This window comes from Phyllostomus hastatus, unplaced genomic scaffold, assembly GCF_019186645.2.
Source record: "Phyllostomus hastatus isolate PE091 unplaced genomic scaffold, TTU_PhHast_1.1 phas_scaffold_39, whole genome shotgun sequence".
Classification (NCBI taxonomy): Eukaryota; Metazoa; Chordata; class Mammalia; order Chiroptera; family Phyllostomidae; genus Phyllostomus; species Phyllostomus hastatus.
The window spans coordinates 27,497,651-27,520,228 of record NW_025334028.1 but is presented as its reverse complement, the minus strand read 5'-3'; the positions used below and the strand labels follow the sequence as shown (position 1 = coordinate 27,520,228).

Here is a 22,578-nt window from a genome sequence, read left to right as displayed (position 1 = left end):
TATGAGAACACTGGTTATCAAGCCATCCACATCTATGGGAACATTGCTTCCCTCAGCTACCCAGACCCCTGGGTGAGGAAGCCAGATGCCTCTACTTACCCTATGGTATAAACTCATGCTATTCAATATATATAGACAACGGACACAGATATATAATAATCTCAGTTATTTTAGCCTGTTAAATTTATATGAGACAAAGAATTTTAAAAGTTATTTGTTTAAAACAGAAATTTGGGAAGATTAAAAAAGATCTATAGTCTCAACTCAATTTAATAAAAATGTATTAAGTACTTATATATAGAAATCCTGTGTTCAAAGAGTTCACAGTCTATTGGAAAAGAGAAACATACATATAAGTAATCATAGTGTAAGAGAAGCACACTATAAGTACCAAAAATGAAGTTTAAGAGAGTGCTAAGGGAATATTGAAAGGGAGCAAAAAACTCTGACTACTATATTAGTATTATTTAACATTTGCTATTAACTAGGCACTGTACTAAGTGCTTTATATACAGGGTGAGGCAAAAGTAGGCTTATGGTTGCTCATATGGAAAATAATACAACAATTCATAAATAATAATATAAGAAAAAATTCTATGTTTCATGAACTCACAACTGTAAACCTACTTTTATCCCACCCTGTACTAATTCACTGACTATACCAACAAACTCATAAGAAAGGCAGTATTATCCCCACTCTACTGATGGGGCAATAGAGGCATAGAGAGGTTGATAATCTGGGTAAAGGTTATGTAGCTGGTTAGTAGTCCAGGTTTTAAACTCAGGCAGTCAGACTTCATAGTCCACAAAGAAGGCTCAGTGAAGGAAGCAGTATCTGAGTGATCCTTAAGACATGAGCACAATTTCAGAAGGATGGAAAGTAGAAAGAAGAATATTCAAAGCTGGGGGAAAAACAAAAGTGAACATATAGAGATAGTAAGTATAGGTTGTATAAGGAAAAGATTGGAATGTTCAGGAAATGATATATAAGATGTAGACAGAAAAATGGGTAAGAGCAGAGGATAGAAAATTAGACAAGCTTAGGAAATATATCAGACCCCTTGATTAGTATTAATGCAGCTTCTGTTAGTAAAGAGAATGACTTTTAACAATCTTGATGAAATTCAATGAATTCTTCAGAAGGAGTCAGTCTTTGCAATAGCTGAATGAACCAAGTGCAAAAATAACTTACCACGATTCAGTTGCTCCTGAAAGAAAGTACCAGAAGACGAATCATGACTTTCATGGTGACCTCCACATCCCCAAGTATAATAATTTCATTTCACAAAAATCCTATTACTATGTGATATTTAAAATGCCAGAACTGAAAACAGAAAGTCAAAATGCCATAATTCTGCCTTAGTTTAACAAGACTAATTTTTTTAAAGAAACAGTAAATGAAATGTGAGTGTACTGTGTATCTCGTCTGTGATAACTTTATCTTTTTCATATTTATGCAAATAAGGCAATCCATTTATAAGAATATAATGAGTGATTAATTCTATAAACCCCATTAGATGCACTTCTAATCAGTAAAACAATCAGATATGAATGATTAATGTCAGATTCCTGAGTTAATTGATTGCTCATATAAATAAGTAAAAATGTTATTTTGGCCTCATAGTAAATTAATTATGGATAGGCAAAACATGTGGTACTTATAAAACTTTATTTTCATTTCTTTAGAAATATTAATGAAAAGCCGATTTTTATGTAATAAGCTATAGTACACTATAGGTTTAATCTGTTCAAAATCTATACTATAATTAAAGAGTATATAAAATCCAATCACAAACAGAATGAATAGTTAAACTTTTCAAAATGTTTTCAAACATTTAAAGTTTTCAAAATGTCAAAAATATTTATAATTAGCCCTGGCTGGTATGGCTCAGTGGATTGAGTGCTGGCCTGCGAACCAAGGGTCACCAGTTGGATTCCTATTCAGGGTACCTGCCTGGGTTGTGGGTCAGGTCCCCATTAGGGGATGTGCCAGACGCAACCATACATTGGTATTTCCCTACCTCTCTTTTTACCTTCCATACCCTTCTCTCTAAAAATAAGTAAATAAAATCTTAAAAATATATTTATAATTAAAACATTAACAATCATTAGTTACTATTTTCCATATATTCAATAAAAGACCAAAAATAAGTTTTATTTTATATAATATCTTTGATATAGAGTTTTTAACTGTCCAACATCATCTTTTCCCATTCTGAAAGATCCTAAAATATTTCCTTGATTAACAGAACTGAGTGGATCAGTGAGATACAGGCAATATTAGGAAGTGTCAGAGAAGAGGGTAAGAAAGATAAATGATTACAAAGAACATTTGAAAATGAAGTAATATTTGGCTTAGTATAAAAGTAAAGAATACATGAACAATTAAATATATAGAACATTGATATAAAAAAGTTCCCTACATAAAAATACCTAATATGATATTTAAATTTCAACAGTCATCCTTTACATCTCTAACTGGATTTCGGAGAGTAAGAAAAATCTGTAAGAGCTTTAAAAGGGTAAGGAACTCAAAAGTGGTGCAATAATCTTCAACTAATACCACAGCTGCCTGGAGGGTATTTGCTAATAAGGAATATAGGCTTTGACAGTAAGACAAAGAGAAGCTAGTCCTTGATTCCTACCCAGCATCGTGGGAACTGGAGCTAATATCACCACAAACAGAGGCCTCAAGTTCCTTATATATTTTGGAGATCAAACCCTTATCCAGGATATCATTTGCAAATATGTTTTCCCATACAGTTGGTTCTCTTTTCATTTTAATGCTGTTTTCTTTAGCCATGCAGAAGCTTTTTATTTTGATGAGATCCCATTTGTTTATTCTTTCCTTTATGTCCCTTGCTCTTGGGGACATATCGGTGAAAATATTACTGCATGGAATATCTGAGATTTTCCTGCCTATGTTCTCCTCTAGGACTTTAATGGTGTCAGGGCTTATATTTAAGTCTTTTATCCACCCTGAATTTATTTTTGTGTATGGTGTAAGTTGGTGATCAAGTTTCTTTTTTTTTTCATGTAACTGTCAGCTCTCCCAACACCATTTGTTGAAGAGGATATTTTTTACTCCATTTTATGCTTCTGTCCCCTTTGTTGAATATTAATTGACCATACAGACTCCATTCCAAGAAGACAAACAACCCAATTAAAAATGGGCAAAGGACTTGAACAGACACTTCTCCAAGGAGGACACACAGAGGGCCCAGAGACATATGAAAAGATGCTCAGTGTCACTAGCCATCAGAGAGATGCAAATTAAAACCACAATGAGCTACTACTTCACACTGATCAGAATGGCCATCATAAACAAATCAACAAACAAGTGTTGGAGATGATGTGGAGAAAAGAAAACCTTAGTGCACTGTTGGTGGGAATGTAGACTAGTGCAGCCACTATGGAAAACAGTATGGAATTTCCTCAGAAAACTAAAAATGGAACTGCCTTTTGACCCAGAAATTCCACTACTGGGATCATACCCTAAGAACCCTGAAACAGCAATCCAAAAGAACCTATGCACCCCAATGTTCATAGCAGCACAATTTATAATGGCCAAGTGCTGGAAGCAACCTAAGTGCCCATCAGAAAATGAATGGATCAAAAAAATGATGGTATATTTACATGATGGAATATAACACAGCAGAAAGAAAGAATTCCTACCCTTTGAGACAGCATAGATAGAACTGGAGAGCATTATGCTAAGTGAAATAAGCCAGGCTATGAAAGACAAATACCATATGATCTCACCTATAAGTGGAACTTTATCAACAAAACAAACATGCAAGCAAAATACAACCAGAGACAGTGAAATTAAGAACAAACTGACAGTAAACAGAGGACAGGAGGGAGGGGATAATGGGGGGGAGGGGGAAGGGTTTTCAGGAACAACTATAAAGGACAAATGGACAAAAACAAAGAAGGGTAGGATCAAGGGTAGGAAGTGGGGATGGCTGGGGTGGGGGAGAGTGGTAAGGGGAAAATGGAGACAACTGTACTTGAACAAAAATAAAAAAGTTAAAAAATAAGTAAACAAGCCAAAAAAAAATGGGTAAGGTTTTTGTTATGTTAAGTTATATCTCAATAAAGTTCTTTAAAAAAAAAGAAAAGAAACCTTGAAAACTTATATTCCCTATGAAAAGATGTATTTTAAAAAATCTACTCAACAGCAAAGGAAAATGATAGGTAACCTGTTCATATGATTGTCAAGTCGTGATAAAAAAGACTGAAGGAATCTCAAGCTGAAAAATTAATGCTGGATGGTCTCAAATACAAATACCTTGAGATCCCCAGCAAAGCAAATATAAATTCTTTCTATGAAAATTTGCTCTTTTTTTTACATTTATGACAACGTTATTTTTATTTTTCAAATTATCATGTTTTTGTGGCCTTTTTGTTCATGTATCATTCTATGAGTTTTCATACATGTATAGATTCATATAAATACCACCACAGAGTATAGAATAGTTCCTTCATCTGCCAACATTTTTTGTGTGCTTATTCATCATCTGTATATTCATTTTGTTTTTTAAGTATATTTTATTTTATTTATCATTGGTCAAGCACAGTTGTCTCCACTTTCTCCCCACCCACTCCCTCACCCAATCGATCCTTATTTCTCACCTTCAATCCTACCCACCTTTGGCTTTGTCCCTGGGTCCTTTATACATGTTCCTTGATAATTAACCTTCCCCTTCTTTCCCCCATTACCCCCCTCTCCACTCTCCTAACCCCATAGAAACCAATAAGATTCCAACAGATTTAGATAACCTAAAATGAATTCACAATTTTAAATTACCAAACTAACAGGAAAATAGGAAACCAGGAGTAAAGTCAACAGAAATAACAAACAGCAAAATTACATTTGACTTAGGCTGTTAGAAATAACAAACGTGAGGGGGGACCCCCAAACCTGGAATTATCTTCTGGAGGTCAGGCCCCTTATATTATAGTACAGGATTCCTCTGCTAGGAGCATGTTCTAGGAACCCATCTGTATCAGTGTACCAGCTGGTGTTGTGAGAGGGTGTGTTCAGCTTCAGTGAATAATTTTTGGAAGACTATTTCAACGCCTTTGCCCATTTCATGACGGGCAATTTACAAGCGTACCTGTCCACACCTCACTGAGTGTTCAACAGTTTTTGATCAAAAACAGCATGACCCCATACCCCACCCTCCCTATTCACCCAATCTCACTGCAAATAACCTTTTTTGTTGTTTCCCTGGATTAAGAAAGTCCTCAAAAGAAAACGTTTTGTTACTGTGGGAGAGGTGAAACAAAAACTGGTAGGAGCTCTGAATGGTATCAAAATCAACAAGTTGGAAAACTGTTTTGAGCAGTGGGAAAGTCTCAATAGGTGTATTGCATCAAATGGAGAGTACTTTGAAGGTGACTGAGTTTAAATATGTAAGAATACACAATTTTTTATAAATTCTAGTTTTAAGGGGTTCCCCTCATACATACTATAAAATCACTGTTCAAAAAAATTATAAAAAGAATTAAAACATGAGCAAGGAAAACATTATCAAAAACAAACAAACCAAATACTTCTAGCAATGAAAAATATATTTAACTAAAAACCTAACTATAATTATATATTTTTTCAAAGAATGTTTTAAATAATTGGGGAAAATAATTATGGAGTAATTATTAGATGATCAAGGAATTTTTGTTAATGTTTATTATGTGTGATAATTACATGGTGATTATTTTACATGTAATATTTTTTAGCTGGGTGTACTATATCATGTGACATGTTCTCTGGGTTTTGCTTCAAAATACTTCAGCAAAGTAAAAAATGAATAAATGGAACAAATGTTTGATACATGTGAGAATATGAAATCTGAGTGATGCATACATGAGAAATTTTTATAATAAAAATAAAATGAAAATTCACTGGGTAGGATAATCAGAATTTTAGATATAACAAAAAAGGAGAATCAGAGAATTAGGAGATGTATCTGAAGTTACTATCCAAATTGAGTGAAATTTAAAGGTGAAAAAAGAAAGACAGAAAGAGACTCACCTTCCTTAGGGCTCACTGCTACAGGAAGACGGTCCCAGTCGAGGGTCCAGGCAGGACAAGGGTGCGGAGAGAACACCGCTTCAATGCCTTTCTCCTGGAAAGGAAATAGGCCCTTTACAAACTGAGGAATTAATAAAATTCTATTATATTCCACAAGGCCTAATTTCTATTTTCTATACTAGCAAGTAAGATCATAAATATGAACAATCATCAGGCTTCCTCAAAATACTGGGTAACATAATAAATATAACACATTGAGATTATTTGGCAGCAGTTATTTTCCTATTATTTTTAATACCAAGGTAAGAAAAAGTAATGATACGTTATTTAAAAATTATTACCTGAAAATACATAGAAGTAAGGAGCTATCTAGAAATATATTGGGTATCAAAGAGAAAAGCTACCTGAGGATAAAATTTTATAAAAAAACAATCCACAAAGAGATGATAGAAAACTGACTCTGCATATATCCATCAATATCTATGTCTACATATACGAATATTGCCATACCTAGGAGCTATGTTTTACAAGACCGAAAAGCCCCACTTCAGCGTACACCGCTTATGTATCATCCATACCAATCTCTTACGAGTACCAGCAGTGTCTCTAGAAAGGGATTCCTTTGGTTCAACCAAACAGTTGCCAACATTTCAAGGATGAGGACCACTTTTCAACTTATCAAAAAATTCTCAGGCTTCTCTCTCATGTTAAAAGGTGTACATTTCTTTATTTGATCAACAGACAACTGGCATGGCATTCCCATGATTCCTAGACTACTTCCAATCAAATTCTGGGTCCACAGCCCACAGTATAAATATCCATGCTTCATGGTTTTATTTTTTTGCTTATGAAGCAATCCTTTATTGTTTTAATTTAATCTTTATTATATACTCCCTCCCTCAGCAATCACCACACTGTTGTCCATGTCCATGAGTCCTTTCTCCTTTTTGCTCAATTCCTCCACCCCCTAACCTTCACCCCCCCACCCCAGCTGGCATCCTACTCTCCACCTATGAGTATGCCCCCTTTTCTTCGTTAGTTCAGCATTTTCATTAGATTCCAAACATAAGTTAAATCATATGGTATTGTTTTTCTCTGACTGGCTTATTTCACTTGGCATTATGGGTTCTCTAGGTCCATCCATGCTGTCATAAAGGATACTTTTTAAAAATCTTTTTAAAAAATTTTTTAAAGATTTTATTTATTTTTATTTTTAGAGAGGGAAGGGAGGGAGGCAGAGAGAGAGAGAGAGAGAGAAACATCAATGTGTGGTTGCTGGGGGCCGTGGCCTGCAACCCAGGCACGTACCCTGACTGGGAATTGAACCTGTGACACTTTGGTTCATAGCTTGTGCTCAATCCACTGAGCTATGCCAGCCAGGGCCTTTTTAAAAATCTTTGGTAATATCTTCTTCAAGAGAAAAATCCCTGAGAATTCTATTATTAAATAGAAAAATTCAATATTCCTTTGTATCTTTATGTCATTACAAAATGACTTATTTTTATAATTGATTATAAATTAGTTCATGAGATTGTTTTCCTTTATGAAAACTAGCTAAATTCCTGTCTCACAGGTAATAGTATAAAGATTATTTTCGTTGGGGCAGAGCTATAGCTATATGAATCTAGAGGTCTAGAGCACTCACTTGCCTCCAGAAAGACATACACATTATGTCTCTGGCATAATTTACCTCTTTCCTATCTTCCTTATTTTAGTCTAGCCATATTGAGCTTCTTTTTATTCTTCATTTCACCAAACTCATTCCTATTTTAGGGTCTTTTAAGAATACAAGTATACTGATAGACAGTTTATATGTCATACAATTTACCCGTTTAAAGCACACAATTCAACAGTTTTTAGACTGTTCACAGTTGGGCAACCATCACCACCATCTATTTTGAGAACATTTTCATCACCCAAAAAGAAGCCCCATACCCATTAGCAGACACTCTCCATCCTCCTCCCCACCTGCCTCAGCTCCCTGCCCAAGGCAGCTACTGCTCTACTTGGCCTCTATAGATTTTTTTCAGGGCTTTTTTACTGGTAAAATCCTCTGCCTAGAACATTTTCTCTAAAAATCTTCCATTGATTCAGGTTATCCGCTCAATGTCTTTACCTACCCGGATAAGCCCCTTGACCATCCTGCCTAAAAAGGACTCCTCCCCAATCACCTCCACTCTCTTATCCTACATTACCTTTTTATAGCACTCATCATTACCTAATGTGTTTTTAATTTACTTCCCCTACCAGAATGGAAGCGCCAAGAAAACAGTCTGATTTTTTTCTTCATATATCCAATATTTGGACCAGTCCACAGTACTTAGTAGACTCATGTATATTTTTCAGACTGACTGACCAAATAAACGTAAAATTTCTGGAAAATAAGGAAACTTGTGGAGATAGTACTGTGCTAAAAAATAAAGGAGGAAAAAAGGTGGCATGTGAGTGTTCCTAAGAAATACTTTATTATTATTTTTTTAAATTTTCACTTGTATTTTTTTAAAGACTTTATTTATTTATTTTTAGAGAGGGAAGGGAGAGAGAAAGAGAGAGAGAGAGAAACATCAATGTGAGGTTGCTGGGGTCAATGGCCTGCAACCTAGGCACGTGCCCTGACTGAGAATCGAACCTGCAATGCCTGGTTCCACAGCCCACGCTCAATCCACTGAGCTACGCCAGCCAAAGCTATACTTTATTATTTTATACTTCCATTAGCACTAATTTAATGTGTTTATATGCAATTAGTGCAAAATACTGTGACTATAAGCACTGAAAAGTTACTGTGTAATCAAAATCAATATTCTGATAACATATGAAATTAATATATTTACTGCCTTTCAAAAACATGTCAAGAGAGAAATCCATTAGTAAGCAGCAAAAATAATTCCCTGTTGAAAAAAAAGAAATTTTATTGTATCTATATTGTATCAATGACCAAATTTGAGTTAAATAAAATAAAAAATTTAACTTATTTTCATATTTGAGCATTCCTTTTTTCAAATTATAAATGTATTGTCACAATTTTTATAGAACTACATGATTTAAAATAAAAACGAATCATGCAGAATGACTACTATACTCACATAATTTACAAATGCAGAAATTGCTATCATTCAGTTTAATGACTACGGAAGGCCACAACGTAGCAGCAAAGCTGAGACTAGCATCCAAGTCACCTGGTCCGTTGTCTTTTCATGGACTGCTCCCAAGTCAATGACAGAGAGTGGCAGAGATACTAAGGCAGACCCATTCATTAGAAATATGAAACTCTCTGACAGATGATTCAGGCTCAATGGTTCTCCATCAGCTTGTGAAAACTTTCTCAGAGCTACACTTACATCTAAGAATTTGCAGACCCAACCTTCCTTCCCTTCCTACTCCTGCACTGGGGTCAAACCTACATCATGACTGAAGGCCCCCAGGCTCCTCACAGGTGTTTTCTTCAGCAGGCCCCTTGGACATCGAACCATATCCTGGACTCTTCTGAGAGGACCTGAACTAATGAATCATCTGGAAGTTAAAAATTCAATATTCCTTTGTATTTTATGTCATTACAAAATGACTTATTTTTATAATTGATTATTAACTTTTTCTGAACTTAAATTTAAGTTATCTTCCTTTGTTTTAAGTATTTTAAGTATATTAAATGCAAAAGTCTTTCCTATTATCATTTTATTGCTGGGAAAGCATAGTTAGAAGTCTGAATTACTAATCTTTCTTTCAAGACTCTGTATAAGTATAAATTAAAAGTACAAATTTTTGGTTTGTTAAAAATTTTAAAAATTAGTATTTTAATACAAAGCAGATTAATCTCCCAATGATTACTGATTTAAGAACACTCCAGAGATGAACAGTATAACCAGCTGATCAAGGCACATCAAACTTGGGACATGCCTTGACAGCTTCTAAAATCAACTATATACTGTAATGCTCTTTCATTGTTTCATCCCTAGGCTAACACAGCTTAACTGAAGAAATAAGGAACTGGTGTCGTTACTAAAATCATCTCATGCTTTTCTAAATCCATAAATTTTCTGTTAACTATAAAACTCAAATAATTCCTAACCCAAGTAAGAAAATATAATAATTTTTTCCTGGCTGGCATAGCTCAGTGGATTGAGCGCAGGCTGAGAACCAAAGTGTCCAGGTTCGATTCCCAGCCAGGGTACATTCCTGGGTTGCAGGCCAGAACCCCCAGCAACTGCACATTGATGTCCTCTCTCTCTCTCTCTCTCTCTCTCTCTCTCTCTCTCTCTCTCCCCCTTCCCTCTCTAAAAGTAAATAAATAAAATCTTTAAAAAAAAGAAAATATAATAATTTTTCCAATACAACTCAGATGAATAGTTCAAATTATGTCATGAATTCTCTATTCAAATAAATCTTCAAATAGTCTAGTTAAAAGCAAAACAGTTTTGTAGAGTGCCTGGAATGTCAGAGAAAAGAAAGTCTATTGGTGAAGACTTTTACAATTAGTACTATTAGAAACAAATTGTGCTGCAAAGAGAGAAAACTATAAGTTTTATAATCAAAGAATAAAATATAAAAACTCAAAGAATTCAAAATCTTAAATTTAGAAAAATCTTAGTAATTAAATAGAGATATTCATCTTCATATTTCTTTATTTAAGTCATCATCTTAAAATTAAAAAATAAAACTTGAAACCAAATGCTTGCAACAGAAAACCATCAGGTAAAACAATAAACTTGACCAGGTGTGATACGATCCTGGTGTCTTGAGTATTAAAAAAAAATACTGTTTAGAAATACATATTCTGACTTATTGACTCCAAGGATACATAACATTAAAAACCTTCAGTTTACTATATCTCATGTAAATGCAAAGGATTAGTAGAAATATTAATTGGTCAAAAGTGATATAAGATAGCTACAAATAAAATTTATAACAAATGATGTCCCTAAAAGAAATGATTACAAGTTAGGGTAACATCACATGGAATTTTTCAAAGAAAATTTTAATGAAAACAAATGACGTACCATTAACTTGGTCATAGTGGGTCTCGGTCCTCCTATAAACGAAGGTTCATTTTGCTCCTCTACACCTGGGGCCTCATCTAAATTTGGATGTGGCTCATCTGAGGTGCTTGGCAACTCTGGTAATTGGAAAAAGTGGATCCCACACTGAGAAGCTGCTGTTTTAACTCTTGGCACTTCCTGAATCCTCTGGTACCAAGCAGCCAGCAGTGGAAATTCTACCAGCTTTTCAGAAAGTTTCTTGCAGATCATTAACTAGGCAGGAAAACAACAAAGCACATTATTATACATTTTTTGTTTATGACAGCTATATTGAAGCAACTTCACATACCGTAAAATTTACATATACTAACTGTACAGTTCAGACAATGAATTTTAGTAAATTTATACATTTGTGCAAATACCACCATAATCTAGAACTAGAACACTTGAGTCATAAGACCAAGTTCCCCTGTGACCACTGACAGTCAGTCTCGGCTCCCTCAGTCAGTTGCAGATAACCACTATTTTACTCACCGTGTGCAAATGTGTCTCTGGAATTTCATGTAAATGAAATCATAAAATGTGTCTTTTTTTTATTTAGCATTATGTTTCTGAGATTCATCAAGTAGTTGCATTTATCAGTAGTTTGTTTCTTTTCATTATGATACAGCACATAAAGGCTTTTATTTATTGAAATTAGAACAATTTGAAACCATTACTCCTGATATAAATTAATATCTTTTTATTTTCTCTTGCTCAGATGCTTTCGCCTTAGCCCACCACCAAACTTTAATTTCCTTAAAAATTAGAATGTACTTGCTTCTTTGTGAGGCACTGAATGCTGTTTCCATAGAAACAGTTATAATGTCACAAATTATGATTAATGGTTGTGAACAAATAAGTAAAAAGGTCAAGTTACAGAAAATCTTTACAAATATATCTGGCAATAATCAGTACCACAGCAGGAGCCAGAAAGAACAGAAAATAAATTTTAAAAATTCACGCATGTACATGTATTTACTCTATTTTAACTGGACTTTAAGTAAGCACATATAATTTACTATAAGGGCAGGGTATATTGAACTCTTTGTACACAGCAACACTCAAAAAATACTGCCTTGCAAAAAATACAAGCTTTTTAATGAATGAACAATTATCAAGGAAACATTTATTACCTTCAAAGAAAAATCATGAATTTTTCCAATTACTTTTTATGAGCCATTAGGACATTGTGAAATCCACTTTGATTTTTTTAAGAAATGAAATAACATATCAGAAACAAGACAGTGCCCACTTTCACTACTGCTATTCAATATATTACTGGAAGTCCTAGTCACATCAATCAGACAGGACAAAGAAATAAAGGGCATCCAAATTGGAAAGAAAGGAGTAAAATACTTGTTATTTGCAGATGCTATGATACTACATGTAGAAATCCCTAAAGTCTGTGCCAGAAAACTATTACAATTAATAAGTGACTTCAGTGAAGTTGCAGAATATAGAATCAATGTACAGAAATCTGTTGTTTTTTTTTACACCAATAATAAAAGATTGGAAAAAGAAATCAAGAAAATAATCCCATTTACAATTATAACAGAAAGTATAAAATAGGAATAAATTTAACCAAAGTGGTGAAACACCTGTACTCTGAAAACTATAAGACATTAAAGAAAGAAACTGAACAAGATACAAATAAATGGAAGGGAATACCTTGCTCATGTATTAGAAGGATTATGTTATTAAAATGTCATCACTATTTAAAATAATACACAGATTCAATTGCTATCTCTATTAAAATACCAATGACAATCTTCTCAAAATTAGAACATCTGAGCTTAAAATTTACATGGAATCACCAAAGACCCCTAATAGCCAAACAAATCCTGAGAAAGAATAAAGTGGGAGATATTATGTTCCCTGATATAAACTATACTACAAAGATGCAATGATCAAAACAGTATGGTACTGACATAAAAACAGATATATAGATCAATGGTATAGAATAGAGATCCCAGAAGTAGATCTTCATTTAGATGGTCAATCAATCTAGGACAAAGGAGGCAAGGATATACAATGGGATAAAGACAGTCTCTTTTATAAGTGGTGTTGGCAAAACTAGACAGATACATGCAAAAAAAATGAAATTGGATCACTCTCTTACACCACACAAAAATAAACTCAAAATGGGTTAAAGGTTTAAATGTTAGACCTGAAACCACAAAACTTCTAGAAGAAAATGTAGGCAGTAAAATCTTTGGCATTAGTCTTACCAACATATTTTTAGATATATCCTCTCGGGCAAGTGAAACAAAAGAAAAAATAAGCAAATAGCACTATATCAAACTAAAAAAAAATTGCACAGTGAAGGAAACCATCAAGAAAATGATAAATAACCTACTAAATGGGAGAAGATATTCACAAATAATATATTGATACAAGACCAGTATCCAAAATATATAAATAACTCATATAGCACACACACACACACACACACACAAAACAACAAAATAAAAAACCTACAAACAATCCAATTAAAAAATAGGCAGAGAACCTCAATAGACATTTCTGTTAAGAAGACACACAGGTGGCCAACAGACATATGAAAAAATGCTCAACACCACAATTGTCAGAGCAATGCAAATTAAAACCACAATGAAATATAACTTCCCACTTGTTAGAATGGCTATTATCAATAAATCAACAAATAACAAGTGCTGGTGAGGATGTGGAGAAAAGGGGTTCCTTGTACACTATTGATGGAATTGTAAATTAGTGTAGCCACTATGGAAAGCTTGTTAAAGATCCCTTTAATTTTTTTAGGACAAAATTAAAAAGAGTTTCCATATGACCCAGCAATTTTTCTCTGGATATTTATCTGAAGACAACAAAAACACTAACTCAAAAGATATATGCACCCCTATGTTCATTGTAGCATTACTAGTAATACCAAGATATGAAAGCAAACTAGGTGTCCACCATTAGATGAATAGATGAATGGATAAAGAAAATGGTAAAATGGAATATTATGCAGCAATTAAAAAGAATGAAATCTTGCCATTTGCAGAAACATGGATGGACCTAGGTATTATGCTATGTGACATTAGACAGAGAATGACAAATACCATATTATCTCACCTATATGTGGAGTCTAATAAAAACTAATAAACAAGTAAACAAAATAAAACAGAACAGAAACAGACTCATAGATACAGAGAACAAGCTGATGATTGTCAAAGGGAAGGGGATGGGAGGATGGAATAAAAACATATGAAATAATATAGAAAATATGAAAGTGCAGAGAATGTAGTAACATGAATTATATTGTAAATATATTTATATAAAGTATAACATAAAGATGTATATTTGTATGTACATGTCCAATCACCTTGAAATATACATTATTTATTAGGGAAGTAAAATTTGAAAGACACTGTCTGAATGGTGGTCTAGAAGCTAAAAAGTTTATAATTCCCATCAAAAGTTTTAATTGACTGGAAATAAATTATGTGTTAAGGGAACTAAGCTTAAGCCATGATAAATTAATCAAATAAAAAGTGTTCTTATTTCCTCACATTTCCTTAACTCTCTTTGATAGTAATTTATTCTTATTTGTTAAATCTATATGGTATCTTTCCTTCTTTTTGAAAATAAATTGTGATTACATAACAATAATTCATGTGTAAAAGGCATTGAGGAGTTTCACTGCAGGACAGATCACCCACCCCATGTCATCAGCATGCTGAGCTGCTCTACCATATCCAGACAGCTCAGGAGGCACTGAACCACATTCATTACACTCATGAAGATATATTTAAGGAAGTGGCTAATGAAAAATATGTGAAATAAAAATGAAATTTGTTCCTAAAAAGATATTTTCAAAAACCTACCTGAGTGGTAAGATCAAAACCATTATAAATATCAGAGTTATTTAAGGACAAGAAAACAAGAGAACTTACTCTTAAAATAGCAAAAATTATACTACCAAGAGTAGAAAATGAAATCCTAGTGGTTTTAAAATAGGGGCAGAAAAACTTGTCTGAATAACAAGAAAAGCAAGATGTTACAGCTATCCAAAACACCTCCCTCTGCATTGCTTTTCTGCATTACTTTGCAATCACTTATTATATAAAATATTTTGTACTTATTTTATATAATCTTCTTAGGGCTATTCTTTCAAAATATGTCATAGGTAAGCAATGTGATAAGCAGGGTAAAAAACTGTAAACAACCTATATACGTAGAAATATAATCACAGCTTTTTTTTTACTTACAGATTACAACCTATGGGTTAAAACTGAAAACTCTTAAGGACATGATGCATAGGAGAGAATATGGAAAATATAAATTAATCACTAAAAAATGACATTCATGCTTTTTTGCAATGTCAGCCAATAGGGAGATTCCCATTTCTCCTGAATTTTATGTCAATGGGGATACTTAAAGAGGTATTAAATATTTTGCTCAAAAATCAATTTCTGCAAAGATTTTGCTTTTGCAACAACTAGGTGATGTACTTTAAAAAACTGAAATTCAAAGCATTAGAAGTTAAAATGTAGAAATTAAATTGTAAGTGTTCAAATTACAAAAAGATTTCATAAAAGGGCAACTTCTCTGCATTCCAGGAGAATAATCTTTTAAGTAGTTCTGCCACAGTGTACTGAAAACTTTGCAGAGGAGAGGGTTTGGTCAGACACTTTGCACAGAGAACTGATGGGCCAATCAGGGGATAACACTGCAAACACACATCCTCTAAAGAGGAAGAGGAGCTTGGAGCAGGGTTAGACACAGCACCTCAGCCATTCTACCTGCTATTGCTCATCTTTGGCTTTATTATGTTTAGTAAAATTGGGTATTCCCTATAACTCTTTGAACATTGGCCTCTGGCATTCCAAACCTTGACTTAGCAAAATTGACTGCTCTTTTATATCATTGGCCTTATTCCTGTGATTAAATATCCTGACTTAAGGTTCAGCTCTAAGTTTCTGATCCAAACCTGGTAACCTGACCTTCATTCCTGATCAAGAACTTGATCCTGATCATCAGGACTATACTCCATCACCTCAATGTGTAAGAAAGCAAGCATGAAGTCTCAGCATTGTAGCCACTCACTGTCTGAACAAAAATGACTGCTTCATAACCCAAGATGACTTACAGAAGGAAAATAAATATAACAAAGATAACATCAAGGCTTTGGCAAAGAAAGATAAATTCCTAAAAGAAAAGGTACAGATCCAGGAAAAATACAAGTAAAAAAAAAAAAGAAAATATTTTGAGAATTAGTTTACATATAAATGTCGACAGAAGAATTTAATCATAGAATACATGTAATCGAGAAGGCCAATTGTACAAGTTTTCCTCTATTTGAAATTGAATGAAAACAAGTTTGTCTTTGTAGTATTAGGTAGATTTCCTCAGTTGAAGTCAGTAAATGTCCTGCCTGATTGGAGAGGAGGAAAAACACTCTCATTTAGGAATATGTCAACCTCAATTGACCCTAATCAGGTGAATAGTAGTTAAATTAAGCTAAAATCAAATGCAAACTAGTTAAAGATGGATATCTAAATAATGATCTAAAACTACCTTCATGCAGGTGCATCTGCTTTTTTATGTTTTGTGGGTGTTTGAAAGCAAATACTCATCTTCTCTATCACCTTGTTTTATTTTTGTATCAGTTACATTATTTAAATATGGTATATATTATTTATTTACATGTTCATTCTATCTTCTCCTAGTAGAATATGAACTCCATGAGAGCTGGACTTAATTTGTCTTGTTTATCACTGTATTTCTAGTGCCTACAGCAGTGCCTGGCATATATATTAACCTTTCAATAAATTTCTCAAATGAATGAATTAATGGATGTGCCACTTTGGTTTCATTTTCATTAAGTTAGAAACAAATATAGTTATTCGAGATGACCAACAACAGTATTTTATAACATGTATCAGTTGACTGCTCTGATGACTGAATTTGATAAGAGGGGACAAGTCAATCATAAGAGAATTTAGAAATCATTTGACAAGAAACAAAAACAGGTATTTTTTCATCACCCAGCTCTATGGACAATATGAATACATATGACACTTAAAATACTAATGAATATCTAAATATTCCTGAATCTCTCTTTTACATCTGAAGTTATTTTCGTTTCCAATCTTGTTTTATATCCATTTTGAAGAAAAGAGAAATATTCTTTAAGAAAATACCAATTGATTAATACTACCTAACTTAGTGAAGCTCTGGCCTCCAAATATATAGATTTTTCTTAGAAGTCTTTTCTCATCCATCAGTAGAGATATCTGAAATCTGGTATCTGATTCCTTAGTAGATGAAAAGGTGAAATACTTCAAAGCAGGAAAAATGCAGTTCTTAAAAACCAAGTGGAAAGCTGCAGACAGCTATAGATTCCCACGTTCACTCTAATGCTATGTTTCACCTTGTTTTTTCCTGGCATACAGGGAAAATATAGGCAGTATATGCAGGCAGTATATATATATATATATACTGCCCTACCAGGAAAGAAAGAAAACTTTCCATGTAGTCTTATTGACAACAGAGAGCCATACAAATAAGAACAAAATATTTCTAATTTGATAATACTTAACATAATCAAATTAGTATTTTAAGTGACTACTAAATTATAAAATACAGCTGACAAGATTTTATAGTGCTTGAACAGTGGACTGTCTAATATTAGAAGGTAATCACAATAGCAATTCAAAATTATTATAACAATAACATTTTAGCGAATCAGAATTAAAAGTCATAATAGTTACTAACATTTATTGACAGCTTACTATGTCCAGACACTATTGTCCACAATTCACACAAGTTGTCATTTATTCCTCACATTGAATGTTACTATTTCTATTTTATAGATAAGAAAATGGAGACAGATATTAATAACTTGCTCAGGAGCATAATGATAATAAGAAGTGGAACTGGGATCTAAACCGCAGCAATTTTATACACTGAAACTTACAGTAATATATCCACTCCAGATACACCTTACCAAAAAGTGATGTATACAGGGCAAGAGCACAATATCCGTCAAAGTGAAGTACAGGCCTTCTGCAAACACATGCTCCAGAGGTGGAAGGTCAGAGGCCTTGGCTTTTCTGATGTGAGAAGGTTCTCTGTTGGGAGTGGCTGGTTCTTCCTGCACTGTGAGCTTTGAGAGTGCCACTTGCAGTTCCAGGCTCCTGGATGAAGAGTCGACATCTTCAGATGTTTCCTGGACATGGACCTTGCTCTTTATTTTTTCCTGAGCAAGGGAAGGCCCCACTCTGGCAGCCTTCTGTTGCTTCAGCTTCTGCCGACGGAGCTTGTCATCGTTATGCACTCTAACAGGCTCGCTAAGCTTTTTCTCTAGCTGTAGTATTTCTGCAGGGATAGTTGGATGCTGGTTAAAAGATTCTTTGAGAAAGTTCTCAATAGCTAAAGGGATGGTGATTTCACATAGCCTGGTCCACTGACTAACCTACAAAACAGAAGAAGAGATGAAATAAATATTTACTTTCGACATAGCTTGAAGAGAGATTACTTTCTATTGGGAGAATTTGTCTTGAGTTAAACCATCCCTGGGCTAGGCTTTCATGCTATATCGAGACATATTTACAATGCTTCAGAAGTGATAGCATCAAATCGTGGAGGTGTAGCATTTCTGTATCTAGAATGCATCCTATCCACCTGTGTCTTCTTACTGAATAAAATCTTACTTCCCAAAGCCTTTGAAGTACACGCCCCCCCCAAATAAGATAGGTTTCCAAAGCATTGATACTTAAGTTCCTGTTCATATGTAAAAGTTCCCTTTAAAAATCCTCAATGTAATTAAAATAAAAGATAACAAAGAAGTCATTCTCTGAAATATCCCCAAACCTCATAAATTAAAACTCAAATTCTTATTTTTCAATACTGCACTGAAATATTGGCCTACATGATGGGCTACTTTATATTTCATTGGTTACAGTAGGTTTTTTTAAGGAAATGAAGTCCTAGTTTCCAGCAGAAAGTTAAAATGCTTAAGTGAATGTGTTATCACTCTATGGCTTTAAATAACAGAAAAGACACATTATACTTACTTCAGCACAGGCTTTCAAGCAAGTCTTTTTAAAACCCAGCAGTTCCAAAATTTCCTTCTTTGAGGGGTCTGCTTCACATGATTTGTGGATTATGTGTCTCAGCACAACAGCAAGTCCTGCTCTGCAGAAGTTGTCTGGTGTTTCCACAACCGCAGGTAAATGGCAACTCTGGACTATCGCTGGGAGTTCTTGCCTTGAAATAGTCTGTATTTCAACATCTTGAGACAGCACACTAAGTAGCGAAGCATCTGTACTTTCTCTGGTGAGAACTAAGCAAACTTTAAAGAGTTTGCAATCGCAGTATGATAATAAAAATAAAGTTACAGATGTATGAAGTGGAAAAATGCATCCTTCTACTTGGTGAGAAAAGTCTAGGTACAGATATTCTTCTGTAAGACTTTTCTTAATGCCTTTCATTTTCTTCTTTCATTGGATCACCTGAAGCATAAATTGAAGTGGTTATAGGCCTTAGACTATAAGAATTTAGAAGCTGAAAGATGAATATTATAACAATGCTCTACAAATCAGCAGGGATTTGTGATAGGTAAGATTCAACATGAACTTGTTCCTAGACTGAACAACTGGCTTCCAAAAGAAAGATCTGCACCCCATGCAATTAACGAGTCTTAGGGGTGATTTTATATTCATGCCTTTAAAATGAGTAACTTAGTGTGCTGACTGCCAGGGACAGAAGGGGTATAAAGGGACTAAAGGATAATGCAAAAAATACAATTAAGATTAAATAAAAATAAAATAAATAAAATAAAATGAGCAACTCAGGTGCTTTGCAGTAGAGCCCTCCCCATCAAGTACTTTGAGGTGTCATTACAGGAGAGAACAAGAAAGAAATAGGATGGAAAATAAGACACCACCAAGAAGGCTGAGTGGTGTCTTGAGGAGCTTTGACAGAACTGGTCCTCTCACACTGTTTCTGACTTATAACCCTGAAACATAATCATTGGGGGTGATATATTTACTCCCTCATGAGAAATGGATTCTCCTAAGGTAAGTGGGGTTTGATATGTGGTCAGCAATAGCTTGCTGAAAAACAAGAGAAACATCATTGAATTTCCCCATAACTTAGATATTGATAACTGAGATATCTCAAAGCTAATATATCCAAAATCAAGCTCCTTATTCTCTCCCAACCCCAAATCTGCTCCTCACGTATCTTTCCCATCTCAGTTAATAGAATACTATTCTTATAGCTTGCTCAGGCCAAACACCTGGGAAGTCATTATTAATTACTCTTTTCTTTCACTTCCATAACCATAACCAGATCATTACCAGTCTATTAAAAAGTTATTTTGGATCTACCTACAATATGGATCTAGAATCTGACTTTAAAACATCCTCATTGCTTCCACTGTGATCCAAAACACTACCACCTCTTCTTCCAGATTATAGTGTCCACCTCCTGACATTGCTTCCGAGCCTACAGCCCTCCAGTCTAGTCTCAGCACGGCCACCAAAGTGATCCTGTCAAAACTGAAGAGTATGTCACTATTCTGCTCAAACCCTCTAACGTCTTCCCATCCTACTCAGAAAAAGGCAAAGTTCTGACAAAGACCTACGAAGATTCTTTGATCTAATCCTTTTTTTCTGTCTCTGGGTTCATTTCAGCTCGCCTCATACTCCTCTAGCCAAAGTGCCTTGTTACTCCTCTAAGATAGTAAGTACATTCCCCACCCCACCCACCTCAGGCCTTTGCATTTGGTGTTTCCAGTGCCTGGAACATGCCCTCATCTCCTTCAGGCACTTACTGAAATGTCACCTCTGAGATCTTCCAGGCTATTTTATTTAAATCTTCTTCAGAGCACTCATCACTGTTGTAATATGCTATATACTTACTTTGTCTATCCAAATTAAAATGTTCCCTGACCAGAAATTTTGTTTTGTTCACTGCTATGCCTAAAACAGTCTCTGAGTGGTGAGACTCAGAGATATATATGATAGATATGAAATCAAGAAGTATTTGTTGAATGAATGCATAGATGAATATAAACCCTTAAAGATGCAAACATACACAATTTTGAGGTCAAATTATTCATAATATTTTCAAGTTACAGTCCTTAAGACTTTCGTCAATTATAACTTCTTGTTTGATTTTTACATTTCCTGGGTCTAAAATTCCCCATGTTCTTACCCATAAATCACAATTCAAAAATTGACACTAGATGGCACTCTTTAAAAGCATTCACCATGGAAACATGTAGTAATGGAAGATGGTATTATTAGAAGGAAAATTATTTTAAAAGCCCTTAAAAATACATATGCAGCTCTTTCTTTTAAGTACATTTGAAATATTAGTGGACCCTAAATTTTAAGAACACTTGAACATAATAAATTTCCTTTAATATTCTAAATTCCTTAGTTGTTTATTTTTTAATCAAAAGGAAATAGTCAAATACTCTTTAAGCTTTTTGGTCCTCAACTTTTATATTAAAGAGATAATAATCTATTATAACAAAGTTATATAGTTAATAAGATACAATCTTAGAAAACCTAATAATGTAAATTTCACTACTGTTTTATATTTCCTTTATTCAAACACAAGCAGATGTGCACTATGGTTTGTTGCTTCTTTAGATTACCTACCTGAATTCTTTTTTTTTCTGTAATGATCATCACCATGAATGTATACAAATGTATTAAATGAATGGAACATTTTTTGCCTCCTGTAGTCTAAAAAAATAGAAGACTATCTACAGAAAAACTATTTCATGTAATATAAAAGCAACTTTTTAACCCATGGAAACCATTTTTCCCTGAGCTTCAGTGCCTTTTTTTTTTTAACCTGGAACTGACTTAAAATTTTATATTTATATAAAATTATTTTAAGCCCACAGGCAAAATAAACCAACATTTTCTAGGAAATTGACAGTCTTTTTGAGGGGTTTGCCCCTGTAAATCTGTTGCTGACTAACTTACCAATCCTTGTAACTCCTTCTTCTGACAGTGGAATGCTGTAGAAGATCCCTAAGTGCCTCAAGAACCAGATTTGAACTAAAACATGATAGATTTCATTTGTCCGGCAGTGCAGGAAACAGTAATTGTGAGACTGGTCCTAATACTTAAAAGAAAAAAAATCCATGAAAATAATGTCATGTTATGTTGAAGCTATTGGTTTAGAAAATATAGAAATATTTTTAAAGTTAAGGTGTATGTATATTTGCCACATTCTAAGGCTCATAAGAACCTTGAGAATAGGCTTTTACATATTATATAAACTATTCCCTCCATCAGCAGTTATTAGTGCTAAATGTCAATGAGACAGAATAGCAATAACCTGCCCATGAAGATATCTAAAAATTACTGAGATGCCTGGGAAAAAATGCAAAGTACTGTTGATTCTTAACAAAATTTATTTTTTCCAAGATAGATGTTGATGGGTTTTTTTTCTAGGAGATTTAAAATGTTACTTAATGATCTTGGAGTTAAAAAAAAATTACTCTCCTGAGGCAATTTCTCCTCACAAAGTACTGAT

General features: G+C 34.0%; 1 protein-coding gene across 1 annotated transcript in view; it reads right to left on the bottom strand.

Annotated features, from left to right (window-relative positions):
* GSTCD (glutathione S-transferase C-terminal domain containing) overlaps positions 1 to 22,578 on the bottom strand; it is a 135,067-nt gene that overhangs the window by 105,593 nt on the left and 6,896 nt on the right. The window contains exons 2-5 of the mRNA XM_045820403.1: positions 19,092 to 19,529; positions 18,023 to 18,490; positions 11,032 to 11,283; positions 6,038 to 6,131 (exon numbers count right to left, since the gene is read on the bottom strand). Coding sequence (XP_045676359.1) covers positions 6,038 to 6,131; positions 11,032 to 11,283; positions 18,023 to 18,490; positions 19,092 to 19,508 — 1,231 coding nt within the window. The 5' untranslated portion in view covers positions 19,509 to 19,529. The remainder of the gene's footprint in view (positions 1 to 6,037; positions 6,132 to 11,031; positions 11,284 to 18,022; positions 18,491 to 19,091; positions 19,530 to 22,578) is intronic.